The sequence below is a fragment of the Artibeus jamaicensis genome, unplaced genomic scaffold (genome assembly GCF_021234435.1).
Source record: "Artibeus jamaicensis isolate MK-2021 breed Jamaican fruit bat unplaced genomic scaffold, CSHL_Jam_final contig_548, whole genome shotgun sequence".
Classification (NCBI taxonomy): domain Eukaryota; kingdom Metazoa; phylum Chordata; class Mammalia; order Chiroptera; family Phyllostomidae; genus Artibeus; species Artibeus jamaicensis.
Genome location: NW_026521883.1, coordinates 1,245,363 through 1,265,439, shown reverse-complemented (window position 1 = coordinate 1,265,439; position 20,077 = coordinate 1,245,363). Strand labels below are relative to the sequence as shown.

Genomic DNA, 20,077 nt, shown 5'->3' with positions numbered 1-20,077 from the left:
TTGTTTAGAATTACAAAAATGTGACTGTTTCAAAGAAATTTGTTTCTATCCCAATCGATCTACGCAGTCACTGGCATATGCTGTCTTCTAAAGAAGTGAAAGATCAGTGACTGTGCAGGCCCATGTCCCCTTCACTCTCTGCTGCATTTCCCACAGACCCAAGTCTCCTTCCTTCCCTCCCCCACCCGGGTTGGGGCAAGTCTTCATGTACCCCCATCTCAGGTTTATTTCTTTAAGTTCAGCACATCCTCATCCTCTCTGTCTTCTATTTAACTGTGTACCGCTAAGAAATCAATATTAAATCCTTAAGCCTAATCTGCTGGGTAGAGACTTTCAAACTTTTGATCACAACCTATGGCAAGAAATACATTTTACATTGGGTCAGTACACACCAGAAAAAGTTATACCTATAAAACCTACACAGAAGTTCCTCAGAGCATCTACCCTCACTACATGGGGTAGACTCATCTTCTCCATTCTGCTCCACCTTTTTTTTTTTTTCCTTTTTGGTGCTGGTAACCCAACTATTAGGTCACAACTCACAGTATGAAAGGATAAGATACCCTGGTACATCTCTCTAAGTAGCAACATAAGGCAGTGGCTAAGAGTTCCGCCTTTCAGCTGCCTGCATTCAATCAGCAGCCCTACCATGAACCTGTCAACCTCTCTGCCTCAGCTTCCCTGTCACGGGTGTAAAAAGAACAGTGTTGCCTGGAAATTGAGGATTAACCAAGATCGTCCACATGAAGAACTTAGAGCACAGAAAGTATTCAGTTAATGGCTACTAATAATTCTTAAATGGTCTGTGGGCTTTTTCATTGTGATAAAATGTACATAAAATTCAACACTTTAACTATTTAAAGTGTGTGATTCAGTGGTATTGCAACCTGCACCACTCTCTCGTCCCAGGACATTTAGCAGCCCAAAAGGAAACTTGTACCCATTCCACCCTCTTCCCAAAGCCCCAGCAACCCCTAATCTGCTTTCTGTCTCTAGGTCTATAGACTTTTTAAAATCCTCATCCAAGGATACAATTATTGATTTTAGAGGGGGAGGGAGAACTATGGAGAGAGAGAGAGAGATGTGAAAGAGAAACATCCATCAGTTGCTTCCCATACAGACCCCAGCTGGGGGTAGAACCCACACCTAGACAATGTGCCCTGACCAGGATCAAACTCACAAGCTTTTGGTGCATAGGACATCACTCCAATCAACTGAGCCACCCAGCCAGGACAGTCCATACACTTTTTAAAGAATGAAGTTAATACTCGATTAAAGCAGTTTTCTAAGGTAGAATGGAGTGTTCTTTGGCGTTGTTAGTCCTGTGGCTCCGCAAACAAACTTCTGCTAACCATTTCTTTGGAAAACATTGTGAGCCACTTAAGGGAAATTCTGTGGCCTATCTGGGGGTCAGAAATCCCTCTCTCCTGTAAAATCTGTTAGGGCAAGATTCCCAAAGCCTGACCAGTGCAGTGAGGCCATGGCTTTCACTGTCCACAAGAGGCAGGAGGAGCAAACTTCATCTATGAAGGTGCTTCTTCTTTAGTCATTTCTTCTTTAGTTGCGAATATCACCAAAAAGTAGCACCAAATAAAGAATGTTTATTCTTCAGTCTTTACTTTGAAATTCTGCTTTTGAAGCTCTAAACTTTTATCATCAAGGGATTAAACAAGTGAACTTGAACACATTCTTGGCTTTAGGATGTAGTATAATTTCCTTTTTGGGCCTCACCCTTCTCATACTCAGCTTTACCACCCTTCCTCTGGGGTGTGGAAGACTGGGCAAAAATAACTTTGTTCTTCTCAAGACCTATTCAGGGACTTGCCAGATACTCTCCATCAGGGAAATAACAGTAGCAGGGAGGTTACCTTTCAAAGCAGCACTGTTATTCTTTGAGAAATAACAGAAGGCTTCTTAGGCCAATGAAATAAATGTCACCACAAGGCACCAAAGATGTGAGGATGTGAACCACAGAATCTGCAGAATATCCTTCGGTCCCAGCTGTAGAAGTCAGAAGCTTTTCATTCATTCTCTCTCTCTCTCTCTCTCTCTCTCTCTCTCTCTCTCTCTCTCAAACCAACACCACTCAGTAGGCAGCAAAATCTTCAGTCATTTCCTACTTCCTCTCCACTCCCAGCCCCTTGCTTCCCCTTGTCCTGGGTGAAAGCCTGACGACCCCCAGTGATAGCACTAGGCTAACAGGGCTTATTTGGAGTGTATGTGGGAAGGGTGACAGAGGGTCTTAGCTCAGTGTCCTAGAGTTCAGCAAACATCCCTGACTCCCCCTTTATTGCTTTATTGACCTGGATTGAACCTAGGCTGTCAGGACGTCGCTCTAACCAACCGAGCACCTGGCCAGGGCTTTAAGCAGCAAATTTGCCCCAGAAACCTCACACCTCAAACTCCGGGAAGCCTATGCCCAGAACTGTACCAAATTCTGGAAGAGTCCTGAGCTAAAGTGAATTTGATGTGAAGCAAAGACGATACAACTTTCCAAAGCCCCGGGTGCCCGGCAAGTCAGTGAAAGTGAAGGTCCCCCGAGTTCACGGTGAAGGATCGCCCCCAGGCACTCCAAACTCACGAAGCCAAAGATGAGACCTCAAGAAAAAAGACGACCTAGAAGGCAGTCACTACCGCAAGCGCCCAGATGATCCTCACCGTGGGTCAGCAAGTGCCTCAAGCATCCTGCCCGGGGCAACTCAGTGGCCGCAGTCTCGCCAACCCGAGGGCTGCGTGCTGGGAGCAGGGGGACCCCTCGAGGGCGGCTGCATCGGGTACCCAGGTGGAGAGGCCGCTCCCGCCCAGAGAGCCCGAAGTGGGTCCCACACCGGCCCTCGCCTGGGCGGGCAGCAGGGCCAGGGCCGGGCGGGGGGGGGGGCGTTCAGAAGGTGACAGCACTTGTCTCCCTCTGCCAAGTGTGAATCAACTCGAAACTTCCCGGAGCCCGCGCGCTTTTCCTGCAGCCACCTCCCCGGCTCTCAGTAGGTGGAAGCAGCCCGCGCCCACGCGACCAGCGGGCTCACTGACCTGAGATGGTCTCCTGGTAGCCCTTGGTGAAGAACTGCATGGCCGTGGCCGCCCTCCAGGGCGTCTTGAGCAGCCCCTGTCGCTGGGGGTCTTCACCCAGCGAGCGCAGGATAGACGAGTAGGCGGCTGCCAGGCTGGTGAGGTTCAGCTCGTTATCCTCCTCGCTGCGGGGCCGCTCGCCCTTCCAGCTGTCCGCCAGCTGGGCTCTCTTGGTCTCCGGCCGCGGCGACTTCTCCGCGGGTCGGCTCGGCCCGGGCCGCGGCGGCTCCCCCTCCAGGCACCCATTGCTGTACCTGGGGTCCCGCGGCTGCGCCGGCGCTCGCACCGGGCCCTTCTCCATGGACCCGCCGCAGCCACTGGGCAGGACCTAGGCACGTTTCAGGGGCTGCGATTAAACTTCGCTGGACGCCGCGGGCAATGGGCTGTGGCAGGAGACAACAGAGGAAGGTGGGCGACCGGAGGGCGAAATGTGACTGGGACCGCGGGAGCTCGTTTTTATGGGCTGGAGGCTCGGCCGGCGCCGCGGAGCGTTCCGATTGGTGGGTGCGGCCTTGCGTCACGGCCCTGGCCCCGCCCCCGGCTCCGTGCAGTGTCTGGGGCGGTGTTGCTGGCTGTGCCGCGGGCTGTTCTGCGGGCGGTGCTGCGATTTATACTGGAGCGCTTTCCGCACCAGTGGAGAGGAGTGGGGTCGGTCTCCCTGAGTTGTCTCTGGACAAACGGACTCCGAAAGGAGCCAAGTGTCTGGAGCTGGAACCTCGCCGGGAAGAGGCATGGAAAATAGTATGACTTGAAACTCATGCTTTCGTTAGTTTAAAATATGGGCAGCGCACCCTCTGGCCGGTTTCAGAGGCAGTGTTACACCAAGTGGTCCTATGTGAGTCCCTGTATCTAGGATGATGGTATTTGTGGTGGCCAGAACTTTGACCCTGGGGAAACCGATTTGCAAGCGAAGCTAAGCTTCTTCCCTCTGATGTTGGTAAAAATTGCGAAACGTTATTGATCAACTGAACTCTTAACCAGTGACATGTGCTTTGACTATTTTAAGACTTAAAAATGGACTTTTTTTTTTCTCACTTGAGGGATTATTTCATAAGGCCAATGGTGAGTTTTGGTTTTTATTTTTTATTTGGGTTTTGTTTTTGTTTTTTTTTTGAGAAAGAGAAACATGGGTTTGTTGTTCCACTTATTTATGTATTCATTGGTTGATTCTTGTATATGCCCTGACCTGGATTGAACCTTGGCCATCAGGACATGGCTCTAACCAAATGAGCTACCACACCAGGGCTAAAGGTGAGTTTTAAACCATGTGTCAAATTATCTCATGGTTTGCTCCAGAGAGTTTCTAATGCTGGTTTTCTGACATATAAACAAGTACTACAAGTCTTATGATCAGACAAATCAGGAGGGAAATCCCCAGAATATTCTATACTAATAAAGCATCTCCGTTGTTATAATTAATATTCATTGAATGTCTACTCCAGGCATAGCTGTGTTCTAAATATTAAGGACAGAAATATGGAAATTGACTGGCCTTTTATGCATCTTTAATCTAAAATAGAAGAAATATTCATGTAAATGGGTTTTTAAAAGATAGTTATTAAATTTCTATATATGTTAAATACCAAGTTACATAAATCATGAAATATGGACATGCTTTGGAAAGTCTCTTTGTCACTCTCCTAATATTTATTGTTCATTCAGACACTGGCCCTAGTGTCCGAGGCATTGTGGATGAGACGAGACAAATTCACATGGACTACCAAGTCCTGTAGAGGAAAAGGGACCACACGGCCACTCTCTCAAGGGGAAAGTACTCAGACCCTGGCCTTGACAGGCCTTTATTGGGCTTCATTTGCATGGGAATACAGGGTGTATTCGGAAAGTTCATCAATCATTATCAGGCAAAAATTATTTTTTTAATATTTTATTTATTATTTATTTTTTTTTAGAGAGAGGGGAAGGGAAGGAGAAAGAGCAGGAGAGAAACATCAATGCGTGGCTGCCTCTCATGTGTCTGCAACCCAGGCATGTGCCCTGATTGGGAATCGAACTGGCAACCCTTTGCTTCACAGGCCTGTGCTCAATCCACTGAGCTACACCAGCCAGGGCAGAAATTATTAAACAATAGATAACATTCAAAGAACTCTGAGGGCTTATTTTGAGTGAGGGTCAGATAGTTAAAGGGCCATAAAACTTTAAGGAACAAACTCATTTCATGCTTTAAAATCATCAACATTATTTAAATAGTTCGACAATGAAATATAAGTAGTTTGATAGTTATAAGTAGAGAAAAGAGAAAAAGGAGGAATATACTAAAAGAACAGGGGCATGTTCCACAGAATTTATTAGCATAAAATGGTTCAAAAGTCAAGATGTGGGCATTCACAGCCAGGGTTTGTGACAGCATCTATGGTTCTAGCCCAGTATGTCACCCATTGTCACCCTGGACCCAAACTGGGAATTGCTCTCTGTGAAAACACCAAGGATTTTTTCTGTTTCTAAGGTTGTAATAGAGAAGCAGGTGAGTGAGATGCATAGCTTCAGAGACTGAATACTGCAGGACTACAGAGATATAGTCACTTGTCAAGGGTAACAGGTAAACTAACATGAGGCATTTGGCAATGGTAACTGAAAAAAAGCAAATTTCTTTAAATGCACTTGTCAGAGGTTCAATATTTGAAATTCAAACTTTGGAGGAGATTCTGGGTCAAGGTAGAAAGGTACACAAGAGAATTATCCTCATCTGACTCCTAACTTCCAGGAGCAGGATTGTGGAGACATTGGAATTCTTAGTGTCTCACCAAACCCCCAAATGTAGAAAACTGAATGGAGGCCCTGACCTTTCCTCTTTTCTGACAGAGGGGGAATGGAAGAACTTTTAGAGAGAAAATGGAAGAATATGAATACCAAGCTTACTTTATGAGATGGAAGGGAAGACTCAAGGGCTCCACATGGAGCTGAAGAAACTATGCAAAGACATCTCCCAAGAGTAGACATGCCCCAAATAGTTGCATGTCATTGGTGGAGGATGTTTAATGCCATCTCAGAAGAACGAGAAGATGCTAATAAGACAGGCACTAGTGGAGAGTACACACTTTCACAGCTGAATGCTGTCCTAACCTTCACAATTCCTCACAGAAGAAGACATAGAACTCAGACTCCTCAAGTTGCAAACTGTAGCAGAGTCAGTTTGCTACAGTTTGGCGTCACTATAATGGGAAACACAAAGAAGTCACCCTCAGTAACATCAGGCATGGACAGAAGGGAGAGAAACAACCTGGCAACTGTGCACACACACAACAGCCAAACACACAAAAGCAAACAAAGGGGGAAATGATACTGTGTGTGGATGATGTAAAGAAAAAGAAACTAATACAGAAGCAAAAAAGCTCATGGAACCAAAGAAAATTCCTCACAATGCTTTCTGTTACAGAACAACTTAATAAAAACTTGGGCCCAATAAGACAAAAACCAAGATAATAATAGAATTGCAAAAGGAGTTACAGATCTAAGGAAGCAAATTGAGGATCATTATTATTGTCAGGATGGGTGGGGTAGGACAAAATGACGGCTGAACTACAACTCAGAAAAGATGGCTGACATCAAACCAGAGAGCCAAAAGGATGGGCTTTGCCAAAACGGATATCCGCTTAGCAACCTGAGCCCGAGGAAAACCACCAATGCTATATTGCCGCTTTGTTCAAAGGGGGCCAATCCCCAGCTCCCACGAAGAGAGCCAATGAAAATAAAACCTCGCCACATTCCCTGCTTGGGCGCGGCCTATTCGGCCCCACTTTGTGGATGGGAGAACCTCACCCAGGTGCGCAAATCCCAATAAAGCTCTATACTGCCTAACTTTGTGGCTGATTGGCATTTCTTCCTCAGCAGAGCCTAAGAAAACCTTTCAATTATTAGGGAATTAATTAGAAGCATGTACAAAATAGACACTGTTGAAAATTCAATTGCTGATACGAAGTTAGGCTTCACAATGAATGTACAATAGGAGGAAGATAAAAGCTATTGGAAAAGACAAAGAGGACCTAGCATAACCATAATTAGGGTTCCTGAGGTAGAGAATGCAACATATGAAAAGAAGTAATCAAGATATAAGCATATTTCTCTCCCAGAAATAAGCCTTTATATTTATGTCCAGTTGATTTACATCAAGGGTAAATTCAATGGGATAAAGACAATTCAGTGGGGTAAAGAAGACTCGCTTCAACAAATGGGACTAGGACAACTGGATACCTACATGCAAAAGAAAGAAGTAGGATCTCTAACTCACACCGCATACAAAAATTAAATAGGTTAAAGACCTAAATGTAAGTGCAAAAATTGTAAACTTCAGAAGAAAACGTAGGCATAAATCTTCATGACCTTGGATTAGGCCATTAGGTTTCTTAGAATAACACCAAAAATGGAAGCAACAAAATAGATTTTACGAAAATTAAAAACTTTTATGCTTCAAAGGATACTCAAAAAAGGGAAAAGACAAGCTACAGAATGGGAGAAGAGTTTTGCAAATTATGTATCTGATATGGATTAGTATCTGGAATATACAAAGAGCTCTTACAACTAAATAATAAATAGATTGGCCATAAGTAGAACAAGCCTTGGGAGTCAGGGTGCAGGGTGCAGAGCTAGGCTGGGATATGGGGGGTGCAGGCGAGGTCAGCAGCAGAGCACTGGGTCTTCCCAGTGTCTCAGCCACCTCCAGAACCAGTCACTGGGGTCAGGCGCCTCCCCCTGTGCCAGGAAACCAGGTTCTTGAGTCCTCAAAATTTCAAATAGAAAGAAAAGATATGTTACGAAAGGGGAAAGGTATTCCATGTCTCAGAGTTCTCTGTTGAAAGCATTCTTCATGTTACTGTGGCTGACCCACATGCCCATGGGAAAACCTGCCGGTCTGGGGGGATTGGCATCTAGAGATCAAGAGCAGGACTTGGAGTTCCTTTTGTCCTTAGGAACACTGTTAAAGGACAGGATGTTGAGATTTGCTTTGAACTTCATAATTTCAGAATGCAGGAGCAATAGCCAAGTGGTCAAATTAGAGGAATGGCTGGATGATGGCTTGCTATACTTAGGAGATCCCCTTTGGAATTCCGTACTTTTAATACTAATAGGAAGCCAATAGTAAAAAATTCTAGCCGAGAAGTTACTGTGAATCAGCTGAAAGTAAAAATGAAGTCTAAGCCCTGGTTCAAGTGCCAAGAGCGCCCAAAGTGTAATATTAAAGGAATCAGATTTGCTCTTTTTAACTGAAGAGCAAATGAAAGGAGCTCAGAAGTGGAGTCAGCGGTGGTTTGAGTTTGACACGATGAGGGAATACGATACTCCAAGACTGAAGCCAAAACAGGGAATGAAACCGAAGCATCAGAAAAGGCCTGATCTGAAAGTGAGCAGAGGATATACTGACTCTCAGAGGCCTTTTAAAAAAGATGAATTTAATTGTATATATAAAAACATAGTAATTAAATCAACTAAGTATTCATGAGTACAATTTTAAAAAATAAAATCAGCATGTCAGTTTATTACTTTAGAAGAGAAATATATTAAAAATAAAATAGTAGTAAATAGGCCAATAACCTGATTTAAAAATGGGTAAAGGATTTGAATAGACATTCCTTCAGAGAAACATACACATCAGTAAGCATATGAAAGATGCTCAACTTCATTAGCCATCAGAGAAATATAAATCAGGGTGTGAGTACTATTCACATCATACTCACTAGGGTGACTATATTTAAAAAGGTAGGTAATAAAAAGTGATTCTGAGGATGTGAAGAAATTGGAAAACTTACAAACTGGTAGGAGTATAAAAGAGTGTACCCACTTTAGAAAACAGTCTGATGGTGCTTTAAAACATTAAATATAGAGTTCCCAAAGCAGTTATGAACCCAAGAGTAATGAAAACATGTGTCCACACAAAAACCTGTACATGAATGTTCATAGCACCATTATTCATAATAGCCAAAAAGTGGGCACAAGCCAAGTGATGCAAGGATTTGAAAGGTCTGAGACATACGTGTACTGGGATATTACTCGGATGTAAAAGTGAAGCATTAATATATCCTATAACATGATGAGCCTTGAAAACATCCTACTAAATGAAAAAGGCCAAATGCAAAAGTCTACATATTGTGCGATTCCATATATGAAATGCCAGGAGCGAATGCATGGAGACAGGAAGTAGATTGGTGGTTGCCAGGGCCTGGGGAGAATGGGTGATAGGGAGTGACCACTAATAGGTATAGGTTTATTTTGGGGGGGGGGGTGATGAAAAATATCTGGAATTAGATAATGGTGATGGTTGTACAGCTTTGTGAATATGCTAAAATCTACTTTAATCAATGTCACCCCAATAAATTTAATTAAAAATATAAAAACCACTGAACTGCACAATTCAAAAGAACTTTATGGTATATGAGTTATATATCAATAAAAAAGAATATTTCCCTTAAAAAGTTAAAAATGCAGTTTGCAAAAAATATGTACAGTTTCCTAGAACAATTTGTTGTAGAAAAGTTTGTGACTGAATGCATAACACCAGGCTGGATAGACTCCAAGGACAAAGACAGAGTTTTTCAAGTATCCGGACAAGAAACAAAACAACAAATTGCTTAAATGGGGTTGGGAATAGGGGCATAGCCTTCAGGTTTTCCATTGCAACATCCATTGCCAAAAGATTGGGGAAGAGGGGGAGACAGCTTTATAGCTTTAAGGAAAATAAGTTATACCCACTCAAGAAAGCATTCACGTATAGGGATACACCATCTCAAACATGTGTGAACTTAGAAAACACAGCTCCTCTAAGTCCTTATTGAGAAAAGCACTTGATATGAGAACCTGCTAATTAAGAGATAATCAAAATAGAGAGCTTAAGAATGAAGAAGTGATGGTAAACATTTAAATATAAAACCAATTTCAAATATTTAAATATAAAAATGCTAAGTATGGTCCTGGCCGGGTGGCTCAGTTGGTTCAAGCGGCATCCTGTACATCAAAGGTTGCAGGTTCGATTCCCAGTCAGGGCTCGTATGGGAGGCAACTGATCGATGTTTCTCTCTCACATCAATGTACATCAGTGTTTCTCTTTCTCTCTCCCAAATCAATAAAAACATATCCTCCAGTTAAGATTAGGGAAGAAACACTAAGTATAAAGCCAATACTGAATAACTTTGAGAATCATTGTCAGAACAGATCATGAAGAGTATTAACCTGATCATTATAAGAATAATAATACAATTACAACAAAACCAAGAATTGGGGAGAGGGAGATGGGCACAATTTTCATCTTTCCTAAAAAAGATTCAGTAATTTTTAAATAAAACATAGTAGTAAAAAAAATCAAACAACTCAAACCTCTTCGTGGTTTTCATAATTGCTTTTTTAACCTTAGAGGGATTGTTTAAAAAAAATGTTACTGGTGGTAAAAAGCAAACTCTTACTGTGACCGTTCATTTTTTATGTCAGTTTGACATCTAGGAATGCCCAAGTGTCTGGTAAAACATAATTTCTGGGTGTGTCTCTGAGAGTGTTTCTGGAAGAGACAGTGTTTCAGTTGGTGAACTGACCAAAGAACACTGCCCTCCCCACCCAGGGTAGGCGGGCATCCTCGGGTCCACAGAGGGCCTGGACAGAGCAAAGAGGTGGAGGAAAGGCACAGTCCCTCTCTGGCTGAGCTGAGGCATCCATCTTTCCCTGCCCTCTGACATCGCTAATCCAGCTCCTGGTTTTTGGGCTTTCCAGCTCAAATCAGAACTGACACCTTCAGCCCCTTTCTTGCCAAGTCTTCGGATTCAGGCTTTTTTTAAGTGATCACTAAGTGTTCACCCAAATATTATCAATTCTGTGTGAGCTGTAAACTTGTTTAGAAGATTTGTGTCCATTTGTAATGATACAATTTTTACTGAAGAGTTTTTTAAAAGATAACCTACAGCCATGATTGGCGTGGCTCAGTTGGTCGGACATTGTACCATAAAGCAAAATGTCACTGGTTTGATTCCCGGTCAGGGCACATGCCTGGGCTGCAAGTTTGGTCCCTGGTCGGGGCAGGTACAAGGGGCAACCCACTGATGTCACTCTCACACATCCATGTTTCTCTCTCTCTCTCTTTCTCCCTCCCTTCCCTTCTCTCTAGAAATAAAATAAATAAATAAAATCTTTAAACAAATAAGAAAAGATAACCTACATATATACAGTCAATTTTCCTCAAAGAACTTCTTTATATACAGTATAAACATTTAAGAAGAGAGTCCACTGTGGTTCAATCTTCAAAGATTTTCTTAAAACCCACTACAAATTCTGGCTCAAGACCATGTCCCAAAGTGACACTAGCACAAGATTTGATTATAAGACTCTACCTTTTAAAAAAAGAGCACACTTGGTTATAAATGGCTTTTAACCTTGAGCTACAGTTATGCTACAAACCTCCACCCTCCCAATCTAAAGTTATTCATGTGGAGATGTGTACATTCTCTGAGCATTGTTTCGAGTCCTTGGTGATTTCCAGCTCAGATGGAGATCTCAAAGGTGTGCAGAAGTCCACGTGGTTACATTCAGGGCAGGGTGAACCTGACAAATTCCACTTTCCTCCGTGAGCAATAGGCCACACATCCCAAAGTATGCACACAAAGCCTCTGGACGACTATCTGGGCACTTGGCAAGTCCCGCCATGAGACCAGCCCACCCAAAATGAAATAACAGCTGTCCTCAGGCTTAGTTGGTCTTCCCTGATAACCGTTTTGTTGCCTCATTTTACACCACCTCTTTATCGTATTCTTTTCCTGAAAAAACTTTTTCTAGCTTACCCATGAGACACAGCAATGCAATGCCACAAAAAGTTGATCCTCCATGAGATTCAAGTCCAGCTCCCTGTGCCAACTCATTGTCCTAGGACATCTAACATAGTTGATGGCTTTTTTCACATCCATGCTGGACCAGTTGTTGAGCATACAGCAAATACAGGAAGCATGGTACAAATCGCATGTCATTTTCACTGCCTTTGGGTCCCACAGAAAAACTTACATCTTTGACTGAAGGCTCTCAACCCTGCTAAGCAAGCTTCTTCATTTACTCAGCTTAGGTTGTCTCTGAGAATAAGCATGAAAGGCTGGTGTAGGTCCTTGCTATGTGGCCACTGTCACAAGCATCCTTTGAGAGACTGAATGGAATACCCAGGCATAAAGAGCCTCAGAAACCACAGCAATTTAGATTTGATCCGTCTTCTGTGGGAAGGGCCTGCAGGGAGTAAATCCACTCTATCACATTATCTTTGTTCACCACACCTAAGAAATCCAACACACCCAGCTGAGAAAGCGCAGAAAAATGCAATCATCAATCCACTGGTCTCGAATGAAGAATCGCGCCCAGGCAAAACCCCAAGGGCAGGCAGCCCTGGAAGAACCCCAGGTACGGGTCCCACAGGAAATCCAGGAGCTCTCCTTCATGGTCCCCTACCTGCTACTCATCCTCTGTGGCAGCCACACTCCTATGGAAGTGATGTCTGCTGTGACCCCAAATGCCCATGCTTTGAGTTTTCAACCAGGCATTGTGAAATGGCCCAACTCAAGAAGGGTTGTCAAACTCATGTATGATGAGAACAGCCCTCTGTCAACTGAGACAAAGATTATCTGGACACTGACCAACGTGTATCTGCAAAGGGCACAGCCATGTCTGAGGAAAAGGCTGTGTATCCCAACTGCACATTTCCCCTGCACACGCCTGCTCCCCGAGCTCTTCCCCTGCACACTCCTGCTCCCTGATCTCCTCCACAGTGTGGTAGCTATTTCTGGAGGAAGCCTAGTTTATCCAGAGTAGCGTGGAGGATTTGTTTTCTAGTCAGCACATGCTTCCAAGTGATAATTTAACTGTCAATGAAAAATAAACAAAAGGTGTTGCAAATTCTGTAAGATCTTGGCAATTTGTGGAATCTCGGTTGTTACTGAATGTATCTCCCTCTCAGTTGCCTGGGGAACTGCATTTTAATGTTACACACCAAGCAGTTCTTTCCTGAATGTAATTGTAGTTTTTCTGATGCCATGGTTAAAGCCGTTTAAATGTTTGGTTTCTGGCAATACTTCCTAACATCATTCATGTCAGTGATGGATCTGAAACCATTTTAATACATATAAAAATCTCACCAACTTGTTAAATAACTGGAGATAGAATCCTATAAAAATGGGAAATATTTTTGTTACCAGAAAAGGCATCTAAACAGATACAGGTGAATCTGTAATGATCTGATGTTCAAGATCATGGCTGGTCCTTTGCGGGATAGTGTCTTAGAGGCCAGCCACGACCTCTCCTCAAGGAGGAGCCATAAAGCGAGAGGAAGCCCTGTCCCGTAGGAGCCATTGGTGTCTGGCAGTTGCTGCTAGGTGCCTGCCCAGCGCTCTTTCCCCCCATCTTCTTTTTACTGAAAGATCTCCAACCTCAGAGAGTCAATGTGCCTGGACCTGGCCAAAAACACATGTTTCAAGCTCCTTGTAGCTACAACAGTCATGTGACATAGTTCTGTCCAATGAGTGATCAGTTGCTGGGTGGCACTTCTGGGAAAGGCCTATGAAGGGGTGCAGATAGGCGCTCAGCTGAGAGGTGCCTTATGCCCTTCACTTTCTTTCTCTTGCCAGGAGGGCAGAGGCCATGCTAGAAGTGGATTAGCCATCCTGTGCCCAGGAGATTACAAACCCGGGCTCGGGATGACGGAACAGAAAGATAAAAAGGTCCTGAATCCCGGATGACACAGCAAAGCCTCCCTTCCAGCCCTGGGCTACCTCCCACTAGGTTTCTCATTACTTGACAAAAGTGCAACAGTATATGGAGCCACTAATGCTTGAGTCCCTGTCATTAGCAGCCGAACTCAATTTCTAACTCATACACAGTTTGGTACCTGTAAGGGAACACTGCAAGCAAAATGGGAAGCTAAGTGTTTGAACAGAGGGTTTTAACGGTCTACCAGCTGCAGCCTGGAAAGCTAGTGGCCCCTGTTTGGGCACGGCATTCTTTCAAATTCGATCAAACCATTCTTGGCTGTACCTTGCTCGTGGTACTTCAGTCATCTCTACAACAGCAGAGCAGGAAGAGAAATGGAATCTGGGTTGTTGATATTATTGTCAGGTCATTCTAGAACAGCTTTGCCTCCCCAAGACTACTTAGTGAAAAGAATGACCTTTTATATTTTTCTTTGCCTTTTACATTATAAAATACATCTATTTTAGGCACATACATGAGAGGAATAATTCCAAATATCTTTCATGGGGACTGGCATATAGAAACTGATAAGAACTTGTTGAGTAACTAAAGGGAAAATCTTACCCTATCCTTGCCTCCCTTCAGAATGTCCATAGATAAACACTCTACTTTTGTTGAATTTGTATTATTTATCTGCCAATTTATTAGGCCTTGCTCCAAGAAAGTAAACACTTCATACATTGATTAAATAATTATGTTGGACTTTCTTTTTTTTTAAATTAACTCATTTTTATTGTTATTCTATTACAGCTGTCCCATTTTTCTAGCTCTTAGCCACCACACTTTAGTGCTGCTTCAGTGCATTTTTCTTCATTCCATCACCCTCACTGGGACCTTTGGGTTCTGTGACAGTAGCCATTGCCTGATGTGCTTGGGTTTTCACGTCTTTGCTTTGTCACGCTGTGAATTTCATCTTCTTCCCGCCTTTGAGAAGGCGATTCCCGGGTTCCAGCTTCATATCCTATGGAGTCAGGCTCTCTATAGGAATGACTAAAGGATGCTTTTTGCTTTTTAAAAAACAAAATTGTAATTTTTTAAATTGTAACCATGACGTATGAAATTTGCTATTACTCTACTGATGAGTGTGGCAGGGGATTCTAGATGTTGCTGTATCCTTCTGTCCCACAGCGGGAGACGAGGATTGTCATTCCCCTCTCACAGAGGAAGAAACCGGTTCTTACTTGCAGAATGTCAGGAATTTGTTCAGCTGGTGAGTAGCCTGAAGCCCTAGCCGGACTAACCCAGCATTTAGTTCCCGTGGGAGAAAAGGAAAGTCAAGTTATTAGCAGTTTTTTTTCCAAATGTAGCATCTACCCAGTGGCAATCAGATGGACTGAATAATAAAGACTTTTCTCTGTTTTCCATACACCCCCCTCAAGCAATCCCTCAATCTCCATTCTGCTGTAGTCTTCCACCCTGATAAACAGGGATTCAAGTCAAGTTAAATTTAATTTATAGAAATAATGTGACTCTTGCCTCCAGGGCTATAGAATAAAATTCAAACCCCTTTCACCTCTTCTGCAGCATGGGTGGTCCCCATACACAGATGAAGGGACGTCCCCAGGTCATACAGCTAGCAAGTGACACCTAGCTGGCTCCACACTTGGAAGCCCCGTCATCCCAGTTGCTCCCATCCTGCAGTAGGCGTCCTGGACACAACAGAGACGCACTGGTGGCCTCCGTGTCTTTCTGAAGTCTAATGTGGCCCAAAATGTTTGCCCCTGGCATGTATTCGGAAAACATCAGAAAAAGATTTCCCTGGCAAACATACATCCAATTCTATTCTCACAAACAGAATCTAAATCCATGTCCAACATCCCACGAAGAAGTTTCTTCTTGTTGCTTATTTTAATATTTTCCTCTGACCCCAAGGAAATGATCACTTGGCAGCTGTGGTGAAAGGGGTCCTGGCTGAATTCGGAGTGGTCTGGGTCCCACACCCAAACTCTACCCCTTCCCGTGTGACGCTGGGGAAATAACGTCTCTGGGATGTAATTTCCTCACTTGCAAAAAGAGAAAAATTTGTTTGGAGAATTCAAAATAATGTATGCAAAGAACATTGTAAATGTACCATAATAAATTTTATGATGATAGAAATAAGCATTCCTAGTCTTCATTTTCCTCAAAATCTTCCATCATTTTTAATACAAAGTAAGAGCAAACCTTTCATCTCTCTGAGGGGAAAACAGAGTCTAAATGGTGTTTGTGTGGCTGCACCTGTCTATTCATTTAGTGCCACCACTTCCCGGGAATCAATACGGTCACTTGCCCTTGGGCATAGTTTCCTGGCAACGCATCTCTTGAACCAATTCAGGTGAATTTTCTCTGTCATTTATGGTCACCTGGCTGCTGCATCCAGCTGTTTTTTGCAACCTTCCATAAATATTGTTAGGATTGTGCTTGCTTAAGGGAAATGACCAAATGTTATGTTTATATACTGTTTTCCTCTTGGGATATTACAATGCTGAGCAAGGAGCCATCTGCTGAAGCCATAACAGTCTCTTTGAAGGCAGTTGGGTGGGTATTTTTATGCTATGAAAACAGAGCAGAAAAGATTCATTCACAGGATTTTCTGACCTGAAGAAAAAGGAGTGATCCCTCAGTGAATCCAAAACTACTATTGTTGGTGATCTGGAGAAGCCCAGGAAAAATCTGATTTTTCCTGCACAAGAGTCTACCTGACATTTTCTTTTCTTTCCTCTGGGAGTAGACTGGCAAGTACCTTTAAGGCACAACAATAGTCAGGGGTTATTGCCAAAGCATTTAGCAAATAGTATATGAATTTTCCATGTTTTAAGTGTAAATATTCTTCACTTTAAATTCCCTTTATCCTTCAAAGTCTGACTTTTCTTAAAAATTTCTTATCTGAATCCCTTCAGGCAAGACATTTACTTCTAAAAAAAAAAGACGTTTACATTAATATTCATTACATAGGTTTTTATGATTACTAAGACAACATATATTTTTAATGATACAGTTTTTATTTGAAAAATAATGGACAATTTTTTATAGAATTAAACTCTTCCACAATCTCACCACCATGTTATCAATTTGCTGCATTTTTTAAAGTTTTCCTATGCACCATTGATACAAAAAAACATCCAAACCCACAGAGAATTTCTATGAGTTTATCTGAGCCAAAACCAGTGGCCACAGTTGAGAAGCAAGACCTCAGATACTCCAGAGAATGCCAGTTTTGCCGTTTCTTTTATTTTAAATATTTATTTACTTTTGTTTTTGCAGTTTCTTTTATACATCTGGAATTAAGGAGGGAAAGGAAGGAAGGTTACAGGAAGGTAGGAGAAAGCCAGGTGCAGGGAGATGATGTGCTCCCTTGGTAGTTCCAGAAAAAAGGATTACTTCTGGCATTTGAAAGGCGTGTTCACCAGGATGCACAAGAACTGCGCACATGGCTAGCTTAAAAATGTTTTATTAAACAAGGTATTGGCTTGGGCTCATAGCCCACCATGGCCTGGGCTCACTGCCCACCATGACCTGCCCAGTTAGGAATTTATAACTTAATAAGGAACCCCTTTTTTATCCACATAATTTACTATCTTAAACAGAACTACACCAGCCCAAAATGGTATCACTCTTGCTGAAAGCCCATGATACCAAACCTAGATTTAATACCTGATTCTAATAGCAGTTTCAACCTTTTTCAGAAACGTAACCAATCAGGCTGGGATTTTCTAATCAACACTAGTTAGGTAATCTGGCTGGTAAGACCCTCTGCCTTCCCCTAGGAAAAGGTGTCCTTGCCTGATATAATCCACTTTCTTAGGCCCGCCCTCTTTCTACCTACAAAAGCGTTCCATTTTGTACAGTTCATCAGAGCTCCCTTTTAGTGGTAGATGGGATGCTGCCCAATCAATCACGAATTGCTTAACCAACAGCAACTAAATCTTCAAATTTACTGGTTTGAATTTTGTTTAACAACTCTAAGCTATTTTTCAAAGATTAAGAAAGGCCTTGCATGGGGAAAAGGAAGAAAAACTACTAGACTTTCCTTTTTTTTTTTTTAAGTGTTCAATGACCTCTGAAAAAAAAATTTTTTTAATTGGCTTCCTGCCCCCAAAGGGTGTCACACCTCTGCTGCCTTAACGCCTCAGAACTTCGGTGTCGTTAACCCCAGGCACCACTTTGCTGTCCCCAGTCAGGTGGGTGGTGGTCTTTTGGATGCATTGCATGGAGTTGCTGTTGTCCAGGGCATCACCAAGGTCAAGGTCCTCCCAGTTTTGTTTTGTTTTTATCAGCGGTAGGTGGCAATCTCAGCCTCCAACTTGTCTTTGATGTTTGGCAGAGTCTCAAACTCCTGGTGCTGCCCTTGGTCCGGGTCTGGGCCAGCTCTGACTCTGGTGCAGCAGGATTTCACTGAGCTGTTCCATCTGCATGGCATAGCACATGTCCACCTCCCTCGGGCTGTTCCCCAAGCTGGCCTTTAGATTTCTCATCAAGTCCAGGTCAGTCTCCAAGGACTGGACTGTATGTCTCAGCTCTGTGTCATCTCAGCAGCCCCTATCTCAGTGGTCTGCAAGGTGACCACTGTGGTGCTCTCCTCAAGTTGTCTAACTCCTCTTGGTTTTTCCAAATCCGCTCATAGTACTGGGCCCAGATGTCCACCATGATCTTTTTGAGATCCTGAGATTTGGGGGCATCCAACTCCATAGTCAACCCAGAGTTGGCAATCTGGTTTTGTAGGCCATTTACCTCCTTCTCATGATTCTTCTTCATGAAGAACAGCTCCTCCTTGACAACCTCAATCTCCGTCTCCTGCTGCAGCACAGCAATTCTTGTGTCATCAATGATCTTTTGGAGTCCATTGATGTCACTCTTCACAGACTGTCACATGGCCAGCTGTGTCTCACACTTGACCTGAAGTCATCAGAAGCAAGACGAGTGTTGTCAATCTGCACAACCATGTGGCCATTGTCCACAGAATTTGCAAAGATCTGGCCCTCAGGTCCTCAGTGATCTTGCAATAAAACCCATAGTCTCTGGCCTGGGGTCCCTTCTTCTCCAGGTGTTCCCAGATTTTGTGCTCCAGTCTCTGATTATCAGCCTTCAGGCTTCTCACCCTCTCCAGGTAGGAGCCCAGGTGGTCATTCAGGCATTGCATCTCCTTCTTGCTTTGGGTGCCCCCTATGCCTGCCAGACCCCAGTCGTCCCCACACCAGGCCCCTGGCCCCCCAGCCGCCCTGCACACTGGTGGAGTGGGGTGCAGAGACCTGGGAGCCTGAGTCACCAGCACCTGCATGGACGCTGGCCTTGCTGCTGTCCAGATGGACCTGGTGCGTGGGCAACTGCCCAGATCTCAGGGCCTGATAGTTCATGGAGAAGCTGGAGCAGGTGCTGGAACTCATGTTGTTCAGGGAGGAAAGTAAGAGGCCAAAACTCAGGTTCAAGCCACAGTGAGAAAAAAACAAAACTACTAGATGTTCCAATGTTTTTTTAAAAAAAATAATAATTGTAGATTTAAAGAAAATTTGCAAAAATAGCACAAACAATTCCCATATACCTCTCTATGAGCACTTACAGGAATAAGTGCTAATATTTTCCCAGGCTTGCTCTGTCATTCTCTATTTTACACCGCTCCATACTGTGTATGATGAGTTCAACATGTTTTCTTTACAACCGCTTCCTTCATGTGATCTAGGGTGTTCTCTGTGGTCCTTATTTCCTATAATTCACAGCTTAGCATAGGCTTTAAACATGCACAGGCATACACATTTATAATGAAAGTGATACACACAAATAGTCAAAAAATCAAACAGAAAAGATGACCTTACTATAACGGAAAGCCACAGCTCCTCCTCAGCTCTTCTCCCAAGAGGCAACATCTTTTCAACAGTCCTTTTTGTTTTGGGTTCCTCTCAACCCTACCAATCTCTAAATAATCTGCTTCTACTGCTGTTTCTTACTAGTCAACTTTGGACACTTAGTTTTCACTTTCTACTAGGAAAGGCAAGAATTGAGCCCATTTATTCCCTCTCTGCCATAGTGACATCACTATTCTTAGCTCTCCCACTGGTCCCCTCTGTATCGTCAATCAAGGTACTTAGGTCTCAGCTTTTGTCTCAGCCACTGTAGAAAGGAAACTGAGCCCTGCTTTGTAAGCAAAGGACATTAGCACTCTAACTCCTTCCCCTCATCTAAAGGCTGTTCCCGTCACAGTGTCAATTTACAACATTTTCATTCTGTTCTATAATCACCATTCTAATGTCCACGATTTGTCTATGAGCTCACTCTACAAGATGAAAAACTAACAGGAATTACACTTCTGTGACGATGTGACCAC

The 20,077-nt window shown here is 43.3% G+C and overlaps 1 protein-coding gene and 3 pseudogenes across 1 annotated transcript in view; 1 reads left to right on the top strand and 3 right to left on the bottom strand.

The window, feature by feature from the left end:
* The window catches only part of GCH1 (GTP cyclohydrolase 1), a 38,495-nt gene extending 34,978 nt beyond the window's left edge, over positions 1-3,517 (bottom strand). The window contains exon 1 of the mRNA XM_037155620.2: positions 3,028-3,517. Within this exon, the coding sequence (XP_037011515.2) occupies positions 3,028-3,367 (340 nt within the window). The 5' untranslated portion in view covers positions 3,368-3,517. The remainder of the gene's footprint in view (positions 1-3,027) is intronic.
* A 3,441-nt stretch (positions 3,518-6,958) lies between these two features.
* Positions 6,959-8,415, top strand: LOC119057012 (39S ribosomal protein L19, mitochondrial-like; annotated as a pseudogene).
* A 3,067-nt stretch (positions 8,416-11,482) lies between these two features.
* Positions 11,483-12,555, bottom strand: LOC119057011 (geranylgeranyl transferase type-1 subunit beta-like; annotated as a pseudogene).
* Positions 12,556-17,879: 5,324 nt separating this feature from the next.
* Positions 17,880-19,036, bottom strand: LOC128628148 (keratin, type I cytoskeletal 18-like; annotated as a pseudogene).
* Between the last annotated feature and the right edge of the window lie 1,041 nt (positions 19,037-20,077).